Genomic DNA, 13,324 nt, shown 5'->3' with positions numbered 1-13,324 from the left:
AATACAAGTAAGAGATTACTTATATAATCAAGGATCTTCAAATATTATACAAGGTAAACAAACAAAAAGAAAATAATATGAAACTTAAATTAATAGAAATCTCGTTAACCTATCAAAAATTTTATTAACTTGACCGTCAAAATATAATAACGAAAACAATGAATGAAACATGCAAGGCAAGAACCAACTATTAGACTAAAGATAAGATATCCGAATAACATTTCCGCCAAGCTAGGGTATTTTTAGGTTGATGATCAACTTTTGGAGATAGCATCAAACAAAAACTAAGACTAAGATGGCATTAAAAGCAAACAAGGAGTAGATTAATTAGCCAACTCCTTGAGTAGAGGATAAGCACTGTGCAAAATGATAGCCTTTCCAACGTTCTTATCGGTGCCCAGAAGGAATCATACATTCCTGGCCAGGTCCACACACACTCTTGTTCCACACATTTCCCCCACTTTCAAGAATTTCATAATAGAAGGCTCCCACTCCCGATCCGTACTGTGGCGTATGGACTATTGTCGATCATGATAATGATGCAGGAGGATCTGACCGATCATCAACACAGTACAGAATCTCAAGCAAACCAAAAAAAAAAAAAAAACAATTTTGAATTGTGGGCCACCTCATCAATTCCCCATTAAATTTTATTTAAAGAATTCTGAACTATCTATAATGGCAAGCTTACGGGCCAGCTGGCACGTGCCGTCAGCAAAGCTGAAAAAGCAAACAAAAGCACTTTAAGTTTGCCAACTGGGACAACCAAGGAACAGCTGTATTATCCACGTGGCTCATATCTATTGGTTACTACTCTGATACTCTGCCTTTTAAACAGCAACAACTCGTACAGAGGTTCCCCACACTTTCACAGAAACAGCAGTCGCCAGCTAAATAATACGGAGCTAACGGATACATTTTAATATCTTTTGATATTTTCGAGCTCTGCAAATCCTACGTGGATGGTGACGTGGCATCAAGGAGACGTGTTACGTAAGTTAATTTCTTCGCTATAAAATGCACGATTGGCCTCACAGCTTCCTCAGAGTATTTGAAGTCCACACTACATAGTAGAAATTTCAGCTTCATTTCTTCCTACGAAGCTTCTTTTGTAATGGCGATTTCTTTGTCTCTTTCATCATCTAAGCTCTTGTTTTCGAGCTTCTGTTTGATTATATTGGTGGGCTTAGCGAGTTCATCGAGATTCGATGAGCTATTCCAGCCAAGTTGGGCTCTGGATCATGTAACCTACGATGGAGAGCAGCTTAATCTCAAACTTGATAATTATTCTGGTAAATTATTGATTGTTCATGTTCATTATTTGAAAAAAAAAAAAAATTCTTCCTTTTCCTCTGTTTCTTGTTCTTCTTTTTAGATTTATGAACCAGTTTCTCTTTCCTGATTAAAATTGATTTTTTTTTCAGGATCTGGGTTTGCTTCAAAAAGCAAATATTTATTCGGGAAGACAACAGTTCAAATCAAGCTTGTAGAGGGAGACTCTGCTGGAACTGTAACTGCCTTTTATGTAAGAAACTTAAAATGTTCTTTATTAAATGTTCTATTAGAACTATGACGTTTAAATCTCATTTTATATTAACTTGTTGGGTGTATTTGGGCACACAGATGTCATCAGATGGTCCAACCCACAATGAGTTCGACTTCGAGTTCTTGGGGAATACAACAGGTGAGCCATACCTAGTGCAGACGAACGTGTACGTAAATGGTGTGGGCAACAGAGAGCAGAGACTGAGTCTATGGTTCGACCCAACCAAAGATTTCCATTCCTACTCAGTCCTATGGAACCAACATCAAGTTGTGTTCTTGGTGGACGAGACGCCCATACGTGTGTTCGCTAACAAGGAGAAACAAGGATTGGCTTTCCCGAAGGACCAAGCCATGGGTGTCTACAGTTCGATATGGAACGCAGACGATTGGGCCACACAAGGTGGGCGAGTTAAAACGGACTGGTCCCACGCCCCATTTATTGCATCTTATAAGGGGTTTGAAATCGACGGCTGTGAGTTTCCCGTCACAACTAGTGCTGTGGAAAATTTAAGTAAGTGTACTGAGGGAAAGAACTGGTGGGATGAGCCAGTGTTGGCGGAGCTGAATGTACATCAGAGCCATCAGTTATTGTGGGTCCGAGCCCATCATCTTATCTATGATTATTGTATGGATTCTACTAGGTTCGCTGTTGCTCCACTGGAATGTGGTCACCATTAATGATAGAAGGCTGTGAGAGTGAGAGAGAGTATGATGGATGGTGATTGGTGATGGGTGGGGCTTACACTGTAAAAAAAGGACATAAACATGAGCTCCATGTTCTTTTATCTGTTTTTTGATCACATGTTCTTGTAAAAAAGAAGATATTTCTGAGACTTGAGGTCTCTATGGTTTTTAGCTACATTTCACTTTAATTTTTGTCTTTTTCTTTGCGAGTCTAATGGTTTAGAAAGATAGATTCATCACACAACAAATCAAAATCAAATAATAAATAAACGACGTTTTCATAAAATCATTTTTCTTAAGAAAAAAAAATTTGATGATGAGAAGGAGAGCAAAGAGACTTTTCTATTGGAATTGACTCGGAATAAAATCTTACCATGATTACATTGGATCAAGTGGCACTCTAATTATTGATTCTTCGAAGAAAATCATTATTAAAATAAAGAAAATAATCAATTTGATAGATATTTTGATGAGTGATATTTATTGCTCAAGAAGAAAATCTTAAAAAGATAAAAAAAAAATGAACTTCTATTCAAATTCATTACATGATGATGTATTTAAAAGTTGAGGTGTTAGTTACTGTATAGGACATTAAAATTGACATCATTTCACACATTGCTTATGAATATTAGGGGGGTGCCAATTGAAGTTTTGAATGGAAAAAGTAAACCAAAACCCCTTCAACTCTAAGGCTCTCCCGTCATTTGACCGAATCGATTAGAATTTCTCTCTTCATGAGGCCACTTGGGATCCCATTTGGTTGGCCCAATGATCTCCAAAGCTGGACAGAGGCTGAGTTGACTTGTGTGAGTCATCTTGTCTCCCACACAAGTCACTTAACGACTTAAAATCAAGTTTTCTAATAAGTATAGATTTACACTAAAGTAACTTACTATTCTGAATCAATCTTAAAATCTTATTTTCATTTTGTTTTCTTTCTGTCCCTTTTTTCCTATTTTTTTCCCCTTTTGTTAAAGTCTTAAAGAAGCATATTATAACCTTTTCACTTTGGCATATAATTATTGCAAGGGCCCGATTGTTTAATCAAGCTGAAAATCAGCCTAACGAAAATGATAACAAGTCCTAGCCATCCCGTCGTTAGAGCACTATCAGCACTACTGCGAATAGCAGAAAATAATATTATAGGGCCCATTCCCACCATAATAAAAAAAAAGTAAATAATTTATAAAATCTAATGGTTCTCATCTACTTGGAAAAACGAATTAAAGAGTCCAGCTCCATAACGCTCCACTATAGATTATCAGAATCATAATCAAAATTAAAAAAAAACTACAAGCATATAATGAATGGATAGGATCTGGGCAGGAAAGAAAAAACAAAAAAAAAACAAGAGAAAATTCAAGTAAGAGTTTGTATTGTTCATCGGACTGATGACGATGGTGACATTTAAGTGTGTTGAGGTGGCAGGATTGAAGCATTTTTTTTAGGAAAACCAGCAAAAGGTTTAATCACCTAAAATAATGGGTGGTGTAGATTTGGTAACAAATGATAAGAGTGCTTAAAATTAAAGAACATGGATTCATGGTCTCAAGACTTACAGAGCCATTTGCTGTTTAAGTATGGCTCAAAACATATTGGGTCCGGTCCAACTGTGTGTGTGTGTGTGTGTGATTTTTTATTGGGTCAGTCTAAGATAGTTTGGGTTTGGGCTTGTAATTAATGTAAGTGACCCACGTATGTGGTACTTATAAAAAGAGGGATTTTTATTTTCTTTAAGATATGAAGTCTTTTCTAGAGAAAAGAATATAAAAAGAATGAAAAATTCAAAAGAGGAGAGGTTGAGAGATCTGAGAAAATTGAGATCTAGAAGAAGGTAAAGCAAAGTAATATAGGTGATTCCACATATGGATTTGTCCTGTTTTCTTCATAGTAAAATCAAGCTCCAACACCATATCTCTGGATGTAACCTTCAAGTAAACCACATAAAATCTCATATTGTATGTATTATGTTTTTACTATTATTTTGTTTCATTCTTCATCTTCTTTTCATTTGCTACAATTTGTTTGATTTATACTTTATTGCCATTATCAAACAAAGTCTTGGAAGGTGGTGGCATACAAGGTGTTTGGTGGAAGGAATTTCACCAAACACCTCACAGTAGCAATAAATATCACTCCATACAAAATATATAACTTACCTCAAAAGGCCTCAAATCTATTGCTCTCTTAACAAGCAGTTCCTATGAAAATTCTATTTTAAACTAAAAATGCCAATACCATTAAGTAGGATCCAAAGGTTCCATCTACATTGGTCAAGTTGAATTGGTGTTTCCGTTGGCAGACTGCCAGGGCACCTAAGATGTCTTGAAAGAATATGTTTTAAATTTCTCAGCATCTCCGTCACTGAACTTGACGTTTAGTAAAAAAATCCATGAACATATTTCTAGTGCCTTAAGAATATTTCACAACACCAAAGCTCTTACCGGATTTCTTATGTAGAAGGCTCATTTTACATCCAAATCTATGGCTGGGGCCAGGGGTGGAGCCAGGATTTTCTTGTAGTGGGGGCAAACCATGGTTTATTGTCTAGTTGAAGAACTTGAAGATGAATGGTTTTAGGGAGAAATTCAGAGATTTTCGGTTAGAAGTTGAAAAAAAGCATATTTAGGTCATTTCCAATTAGTATGTGAGAAGGCCCAGTCAAGAGGCAATGTCATCAACAAAAAATTGAAGGGGGGGGCAGGGAGTGGGGAGGGTGTGGGGGCAAATGGGGAGAAAGGTGAGGGAGTGAGGACAAATGGGGCAAGTAATTAGTTGAAAATATAGGGGTGTCTCAAAGTTCTGTGGGGGCAATTGCCCCCACCAGCTCCTTACTAGCTCCGTCCCTGGCTAGGGGAAGTGCACCTGTAAGAGAATAGAGAAATCAAATGTAAGGATTTGGAATAAGATTGGGGACAGGGCCAAGTGGAATGATATTTGGATCCAAATTCCAAGGGTCTTACTGGTCAGAGGTAATTTGAGGAACTATGCAACGTTTTCTCATTTTGTTTTTCAGCATTCTAGAAATTTCTGTCAGAGGCAAGTGAAGCCACAACAGTCTGCGCAGCCAAACCAGAAATTATGGTCTCACAAGTGGGTTCAAGTGAAGGATCATAACTTTCCCTAGCCAGACAAATGCCACAATGGAATAGGAATCTGGGAACACAAACTTGCACAATGCAAATATTTGATGTGAAGAAGAACATATTTTACATAAAATAGCAACAAAACAAAAAAAAATCATCTGGTTCAGAGTAGAAAGAAATTTACACATGTTTCACAATGCAGAAGGTGCCAGATCCATCAAGGGAAACTTAACAAGGGACCAATTAGAATTTAAAGCACATATCAAGGGAAACATGAAGTGACTCTCCCATCCTCCCTCCCAATATTTAGAAGCAAAGAACAAAACAGAAAAAATAGGTCATTTAACACTTCAAAAAGGAATAAAAGTTAATGTAGTCATACCACCACAGGAGAAACACTCGCAAGTTTGAATGTCACAGCAAGTAAAGCTATCAAAATCAAACTTTTCAAACATTGAACTAAAGGACTGTGTGGTATTTATGGTGGTGAAGAACAACATTCTCAAAGATCTAATCCTACTCAAACCTTTGATCTTGGGCATCTCACTTGGTGGCCAAAAAAATTGGAAAAAAAGAGAGGCTTTGCTAATGATGGATTTCACACCAAAGAAAAACCAATAAGATAGTATAAATAGGAGAAGAACAAAGTAAAAAATCAAAATTACAAAGCAAACAGACTATAATGTGGCTTGTTGTCCGATCAATCCATGAGTTGCACACTACAATGGGAAGAAACTGATAAAAAACACACCTCCTTGAAGTACTGTACCCTGATGGGTTGAGTCGTGCAAATCCCTCCACATGTGCTTTTAAATGCCATTGTTTTTCGCTAAATCACCTTGAATTGACTACCCCTTCCTCTTCTCTTTCTGAAGAACTAAACCCTGTTAAGTAGTAGAAATTCCTTTGCATGCACTTTCAAGCTTTTAAATGCCACTGTTTTGGTTTACTCGCCCTTGTGTTGTGATGCACAAGGGCAAGCTCAATCTAGCACAGCCTAGGCCATGTGCCAGGAGGTGATGGACACTGGGATATGAACTTAATGCCCAATCCACGCATTTTCCAGAACAAGTCATCCAACCTTTCCTGTTAGAAACAATTCCCTGCATCATTGTTCAGTTCCATGCCCATGTTTCTAGGTTTTGTATTCAGTGTTAGCCACATCCATTTCTTGATCATCTTAAAACCCCTAGTGAGAATAGAAGTCGATTGAAAGAAGGCATCTTGATAGAATCCTTTGCATTGCATGGATTAAGGGATCCATTTCAGGATTGGTTGACCAATGCCCACCCCAAAAATAATGAATTAATATTTTGCAAATGGAAGAAGCAACCGCAATATTACTATTTCTATACAAAGTCATTAACTTTGAAAGAACTATGTATGGCACTTTTGGAAGGATAAGAGTTTCTGAAAGCAAAAGACGAATCTAAAAGATGAATATAAGAAAGTATAATGTCTAATGCTGAAGTCCCAAAGAAAGGATAAAACAAAGAATAACAACCCAAACTACGAAAACTTATTAGTAGAGAGAAGCTCATTATGCAAAATCAGTCCAAGAAATAATCCATCAAAGGAGGAATGGGTAAGTCAAACTCAAACCTGAACCCTAGGACTTTCTTCGAGCAATGAAAATACCTAAAAAACAGGATTTGGCACTGATGGGATTGTTGTGTGTGTGATGCCTTGTATTCTTTTGCGCTACGCAGAGTTGTGGGGGTGCAGGGGTCAGTGCCCCCGCCAGGGGTCTGTGGACATAGGCACACTGCCGAACAACGTAAATCCTTGTGTTCGTGTGTTTTTTGTTGTCTTTACTGTTTCGATTTGTTCACAGGGATGGCCATCAACCTCTCACTAGTAACACAAGCTTTGGTTTCTAAATATCCTGGCATGGATTCTTGAACAGCTGTGGAAGAGTTCCTGCGACCAGTAGCACTGGAAGAGGGGGAAAATACCCTGAAAAATCATTTGTGTTCAACATGTTAAGGTAGAAGAGTAAGCAAGACAAGCCATTACTTCATGATATATTTGTTTAAATATAAAGGGGGAAAGAACATATTCATGTGCAAAAAATAAAATTAATTCTAAACTTATGCACAGACCATAAAATTAGTTAGGATCCATTTGTGGGATCATTATTCATTAAAATCTTTGTTTTTTTCTACCATTATTTGGTATAATTAAGCATTTTGATAGATGGAAGTGAGTTTTTATCATTTATTTTCATCATCTTTTGTTCTTAGAATTGTTTTTAATCATTTTACAAATGAACCATGTTAAAAATCGATTTCATCTTTATCATTTGCTTCAATTTTATTTTGTATTTCAAAATTTTCAGTACGTTCGGTAAGCCAAGACCAAACTCATCAGCACTATTTCGGTAGGTGCATACCGAATGCATTTTTTCACCTCGGATCCCCATGTAAAGAACTGTTCGGTATGTACCTACCATATGATAGCATATTTTTTCAGTATGTTTCTACTGAATTTATCGTTCTTAGGTCAGTAGTTACATACCAAACAATTCCTTACACGAGATACAAAGTGAAAAGTGTTCAGTAAGTTATTACCGAACCTTTTTGAAAATGTTCGATATGTATTTACCAAAAATTATTGAAAAGTTCGGTAGGTTACTGTTTGTTTTAAAGTAAATCAGCGGGTGAAATTAATAGACAATTTTTTGTTGCATACACCCACAAGTACAGTGGGTTAAAGCATTAAGTGGGTGTAGTGAGCAAAAAAGTGGGTATCAATAGCCCGTGCCAAACTATAATTGCAAGTTCATTATTCGGGACCGACTTTTCTTCATCCCTAACTCTGATGTTTAGACATTCTTGTCTACAAAATTCCAACCTTGAAAGAGGCTTTCAATATTTCTTTCTCTTCTTCTACTAGTGTCTATGCTACATTGTTATTTTCATGTTAGAACATAAAGGGCATTTCTATCTAAACAATAAAATAAAACCCCTCCATGTTTTGGAGTTGGAGAAGATTTTAGATACCACTATGTTTTTAAATTGATGATGATGATGATGATATATGCCTCTTGAAGACGGTCTTCTCTTATATACTAATGCAAAATTACCTAAATGCTCTCATCTTCAACCTCTAGTTGATTTTTTTTTTCTCCCAAAAAAAAAAACTACCTATCTTCTAGCTCTTCAACCTATATGGTAAATTTCTTTTAATCTACTCAACCTCATCATCAAGACTTCAATTCATCCTTTTAAGCCTCGACTTAACCTTTGTAGAAAAGAAAACCCTCAATTTTTTCAACCCAAAAAATTCCATCATTTTCTATTTCAACACCCCCTACACACAAAAAAAATAATAAATAAATTACATACATCTTGCCTAAGAAAAAAAAATCGTAATTTTAAAGAATTACTCAAAATCAAGTATTATAGTGAGATAATAATCATAATAGACAGAAACCAAAAGAAGATAAGAAAAGAAATTACTTGTATTCTCCAGCGCATCTTTCAGATTGGAAACTGGAGACCTTCGCTGCTGTTCTCAATCTCATCTCATGGCACCTTCTCCTCTCATTTTGATCTCTGTGTATCCGCTCTCAAACTCTAAAATGCAAGCCTAGCGAAGCAAAAGAGCGCGCACACACACACAGGGTTTGGCTGTAAATTAGAACATTACACGTGGCGTTGCGGCGCATCGTTTCTAAATCCGAACACGGTCGATCAGGATTCGGCCTTTTTAGACAACGTGGATCTTGCCTGGGTTTGCTTACTGAATCGTTTGGGTGGATCGAATGGATTCGGATTATCCAAACCTTTTTTTTTTTTTTTTCTTGATTTATGAATGAAGACACTGGGTAGGGTTTATTATGTAATTTTTTCCCTAATATATACTTCTAAGGACATTGATTTCCAAGGGTTAAAGATGTGGGCTTTTGGAGTTAGAGTAAAGAGTGAAATCGATGTCTTGTATCGCGAAACACCATCTCAAAATCATAATGTACAATCGATGTACATTTTAGTGTTACTTCAACATTATCCTCAAGAATATAATTTGATTTATTCTCTTGATTGATTTTCAATGAAGTCTCATAGGATTTATATAAATAAAATCCACAACAGTCATATATTTTGATGGATTCTTGTACTCACAAAATTCAAAAGTTGGTTATGGAATTATTTTAAGTGATTCTAATGAGGGGTACAACTTGGTACGGTTTAATGACAAATTGGAATTAAATTAACATAGGTTGGTTCCACTAAATAAGAATTAGAACCTAATCAGATTCCATTAGAACCAAACCAACCCGAACCGAATTAAAGTTGGCTTGGTACGGTTCGGTTCTACGGATTACTAATATTCTATAAATTGTAAGTAATATTTTTTAATGAAAACACAAACATAAAATTTCATACAATAAATCACAAATCTATTCATAAAAAATCATTAGTATATTCATAAAAGATCACTAATCCGTGCCCTAACTCCTTAAGTAATTCATAATAATTATTTAATATATATTTATTGCACAAGGGTTTGGTTCTCAATTTGATTCGGTTCTTTACAAGTTTGATCCAAGAATTGAACGAAATTGATCGATTCTCCATTTTCATAACCGGGAATCGAACCACAACTTGTTCCAAACCATCCCAAGTTCTCAGTTTGCACCCCTAATAATTCTAACAACAATATCATGGCAGATGAATTCTCAAGTTGCAAGCAAAGTCATCCGAAGAAAGTGAAGTCGGCCTTCAAGCATGGAATCATATTAGGAAAAGAGCTTCAACTTCAACGAAGCGAAATCTTATTTTTTTTAAAAAAACCAGAGAGAATTGGTTGGATGGACTCATCACATCACACTATGTTAAAAGGAGATTTGCAGGGAACTTCCACTCCTCCAAGAGATTGTACAGGAGTGGGTACGTAGATACCAAAACATCTAGCCAACAACCTGGCACAATGGGTGGCTCAAAGTTACCAGTGTTACTCAAAGAAAAAAAAAATCCAAAAGAACTTAGATGAGATAGTGAAAACAGATCGGAACCAACTTTAATATACTACAAGACTTGAGTTGGAGAGAATGGAAGGGAGGATCTGCAAGTACTCATTTGCAAACTTGGAGGCTTACCCTTGGGCTTAAATGTACTAGAGGCCCAATACTAGTTGTCCCTCCCCTGACAATGCAGTGTGCCCTGCATAATGTCGAGTTAGGAAATTGATTCCTACTGGCACAAGTTACTGAGAGATTTGTCAAGATGAAGCTTTACATTTATTTGCATGAGTCGTGATTGGACCAGCCCACCAAGGGGATAGATTTATTTGTGGGCTTAAGCCCTAAGGCCTTGTTTGGGATAGTGGGTGCGAGTTTCGTGAAAGTGCTTCGATAAAAGCACCTCCATTGGTTGAATATGCTTTCCCATAGGAGTCCTTTCCCAAAAAAATTGGTCCAATTGAACAAGTATTGGATATAGAAGATGTGAATAAACTTAATATATTTATATTTATTTAAACAAAGTATAATATATTATTTACATAGGTTATCAAATTGGATCCTTGTAAAAACCCAAATTCTCAAACTAAATCCAACGTTAGTGGTTCTGATTTTGAGTCCCATGTGATAGATTAACAACACTAAGTTGAATTAGGAAAATCAAATATTATAGTTTTCCTTCACCTATAATCAACAAAGATTTTCTAGGGATCCGCTAAAGGGAAATCCCTAGGAATATCTTCCTGCCACTTCCAGACCTTTCCTTCTGTCTATTGGTCGAAGAATCCAACGAAAAGGTTGACCAATGCAAAGTTTCTCTCTATCAGAGAGAGAGAGATGATCTGTGAATGGGGTTCACTTAACAAGATATCTTCTATTAGTGGGTCCCCTAGTCAGGACCTGGCGCCCGTGAACCCAAAGTTTACAACGAGAAATGCCCGGACCAATCAGGAGTTCTTTTTCCTACCAATCCAACTCCAACCCATCAAAAACTATGGGCATTTTTTTTTTTTATATATGATAATAAATAAATAGAGACAGAGACAGAGACAGAGACAGAGAGAGGGAGAGAGCATCAGAAGAAGGAAAGTAATAAGCATCAAGGACAAAGCAAAACTCCAAGATGAGTTAATGAGGGATTCCTCTTTAACAACATATATACCTAGAACAATAAGATATACATGCAAATGCACTACTTAATGAGATTACAACCCAAGAAACGTATTTTTTTAAAACCAAACTTTTACAGACAAGGAAATAAACCACTCATAAACATAAGCTTGCTTAGATCCCTTTCTTAGGTTCCCATCCTATCTATTCTACTAAACTCAAAGTTCAAGTTGTTACAGCCTAACAAACTTCTAATTTTTCCCATTAAAAATCCTAAGAAGGAAAAAAAAAGAGACCAACAAGAGAGCCACAAAGTCATATTCTATCATCTCTGGACTTCAAATCCCCTCTCCTTCCTCAAAACGCCTGCAAACCCACAATGAATATGAAGTCAAATATTAATGCAAGAAATCAAGATCGATCAGAATTATTCTTAGAAACTAAAACCCATGATCAGTTTTATTCATGTAAAATTAATAATAAAAAACCCCAAATCAATTAAAACAGAATTGGAGAAACTGAAACGACCCAGAATTCCAATAAGCATAAAGAATTGAAATTTATCTTTGGGATGCGCAAAAAGACTCAAAATTGGCGATCCAAACTAGTCCCTTAGAACAATAGGGGGAAAAAACAGATCTTGAAGGGTTAGATTAGATCAATTAAAAGTAATCGAACCTGATGGAAGATTCAGAGTCTCTGGTTCTTCGGGCTCGCAATCGGGAGGATCTTCGAAGAGAGAAAGGGAGAATTGTTTGTGAACAACACCCACATCGAAGAGAATCAGACCTGATGATGGGTCGTTGACGATGATATCTTTAATGCGCAACCACAGAAACAATTCTTCCTGAGAGAGACCCACAAGTCCTGTAAGCTCGCCATAGCTGAGATTTCCCTTTATAACGCTTTCGAAATAGACTCTGTTCTCGAATTTCGCCAAACAAGGCTTATCGAGAAACACTTCGAGATGGCCGTCTTCATCGAGATTGTATGATTTAACCGATTTAGGGAGGAGACCAGCTGGTAACCCTTTGCTTACCAGGAGATCGTGAACCGAATCAGAGTGTACAAGAGGAAGAACAAAGAGGATCAGAAACCCTAAAAACCCTAGACAGACAATGAGGCGATGCTGTAAAGTCGCCATTGTTGAAGGAAGAGAGGTTTTTGAGGGGGTCTTGGGAAATTTGGAGCGAAATTGGAGGAGAAAATAGAAACAAGAAACTGTTTAAAAAGGGCCTATATTCAGCCAAATGCCTAAACTACCCTTAAATGTTATTTGAGAAGTTTTTCATTAAACTTTCAGGGATAGGATGGAAAACGTGAATTTCATTCTGAAATGACAAAAATAACCTTGATCAAATTTTTTATACGATTTTCTACCTCCAATTTTGAAGTAGGGTAATTTCGTCTTTTTCTGTTTCATAAAAAAGGAGTAGCAACGGTTGAGGAATCCAAACAAACTCAGCCTTTTGAACAGTTGTTTAAATGGCAAGTGAAAAGGGCAAATGCGTCATTTAAGATAAGAGAATCGTGTCAGGCTAAAACCGCTGGCTGGCAGCGAGCGGTAAAGAAAAGAAGCGTATCTGAGCGGATGGAGGAAATTACGAAGTTAGAAAAACGTGGAAATCGCTGAAATCGTATTTTATTGCCTCTTTTGCCCCTTGGAATTTTCAAAATTACATAATCAAAATTTCACTCATACAAGTTAAAGAAAATCCCTTTTCTCATTTTAATTATTAATTAATTAAGTCACTTTGTGGTAATAAATTTCAAACTAATAATAAGCCATTTCCAATCCAAAAGGAAATAAAGGGCAATTATAGAACTAAAATATATTAGATTTTAAATACAATATTCTATTTCTTGTCTTTGCCAAACAATGCTACACATCAATGTGTATATATGGACTATGTCTTGCACATGATGCTTAATGGTT

At 36.4% G+C, this 13,324-nt stretch overlaps 2 protein-coding genes and 1 long non-coding RNA gene across 7 annotated transcripts; 1 reads left to right on the top strand and 2 right to left on the bottom strand.

Moving 5' to 3' along the window:
- Window positions 1-1,026: 1,026 nt before the first annotated feature.
- Window positions 1,027-2,417, top strand: LOC147411440 (xyloglucan endotransglucosylase protein 6-like). Its single transcript, XM_086448658.1, has 3 exons — window positions 1,027-1,292; window positions 1,425-1,525; window positions 1,624-2,417. Exons 1-3 carry the CDS (start codon window positions 1,115-1,117, stop codon window positions 2,221-2,223), a joined length of 879 nt encoding a protein of 292 aa, XP_086304784.1. The 5' UTR covers window positions 1,027-1,114; the 3' UTR covers window positions 2,224-2,417.
- Window positions 1,624-9,086, bottom strand: LOC147411439 (uncharacterized). Of its 5 annotated transcripts, XR_015180109.1 has the most exons (4): window positions 8,777-8,962; window positions 6,067-7,271; window positions 5,193-5,288; window positions 1,624-5,094 (listed from the first exon to the last, which is right to left on the bottom strand). It is a non-coding gene; the product is annotated as an uncharacterized LOC147411439 (long non-coding RNA). The 5 variants fall into 5 exon arrangements; XR_015180106.1 differs by having other exon boundaries at window positions 5,193-7,271; window positions 8,777-8,989; XR_015180107.1 differs by having other exon boundaries at window positions 1,624-5,352; window positions 8,777-8,958.
- A 2,316-nt stretch (window positions 9,087-11,402) lies between these two features.
- Window positions 11,403-12,596, bottom strand: LOC147411438 (uncharacterized). The gene is made up of 2 exons (XM_086448645.1): window positions 12,067-12,596; window positions 11,403-11,754 (listed from the first exon to the last, which is right to left on the bottom strand). The coding sequence occupies exons 1-2, from the start codon at window positions 12,530-12,532 to the stop codon at window positions 11,714-11,716; spliced, it is 507 nt and encodes a 168-aa protein (XP_086304771.1). The 5' UTR covers window positions 12,533-12,596; the 3' UTR covers window positions 11,403-11,713.
- Window positions 12,597-13,324: the final 728 nt, after the last annotated feature.

The sequence above is a fragment of the Akebia trifoliata genome, chromosome 1, assembly GCF_017979445.1.
Source record: "Akebia trifoliata isolate Shusen 1 chromosome 1, ASM1797944v1, whole genome shotgun sequence".
Taxonomy (NCBI): Eukaryota; Viridiplantae; Streptophyta; class Magnoliopsida; order Ranunculales; family Lardizabalaceae; genus Akebia; species Akebia trifoliata.
Note: the sequence above shows the minus strand (reverse complement) of the source record. Positions and strands in the feature narration are given on the sequence as shown.

What these genes read in the sequence shown, in the direction of transcription:
- LOC147411440 (XM_086448658.1), top strand. Translation starts at nt 1,115, where the DNA reads ATGGCGATTTCTTTGTCTCTTTCATCATCTAAGCTCTTGTTTTCGAGC. An exon ending in CAAACTTGATAATTATTCTG is followed by an intron (nt 1,293 to 1,424) that starts GTAAATTATTGA and finishes TTTTTTTTTCAG; the next exon opens with GATCTGGGTTTGCTTCAAAA. An exon ending in GAACTGTAACTGCCTTTTAT is followed by an intron (nt 1,526 to 1,623) that starts GTAAGAAACTTA and finishes TTGGGCACACAG; the next exon opens with ATGTCATCAGATGGTCCAAC.
- LOC147411438 (XM_086448645.1), bottom strand. Translation starts at nt 12,532, where the DNA reads ATGGCGACTTTACAGCATCGCCTCATTGTCTGTCTAGGGTTTTTAGGG. An exon ending in GACTCTGAATCTTCCATCAG is followed by an intron (nt 11,755 to 12,066) that starts GTTCGATTACTT and finishes GTGGGTTTGCAG; the next exon opens with GCGTTTTGAGGAAGGAGAGG.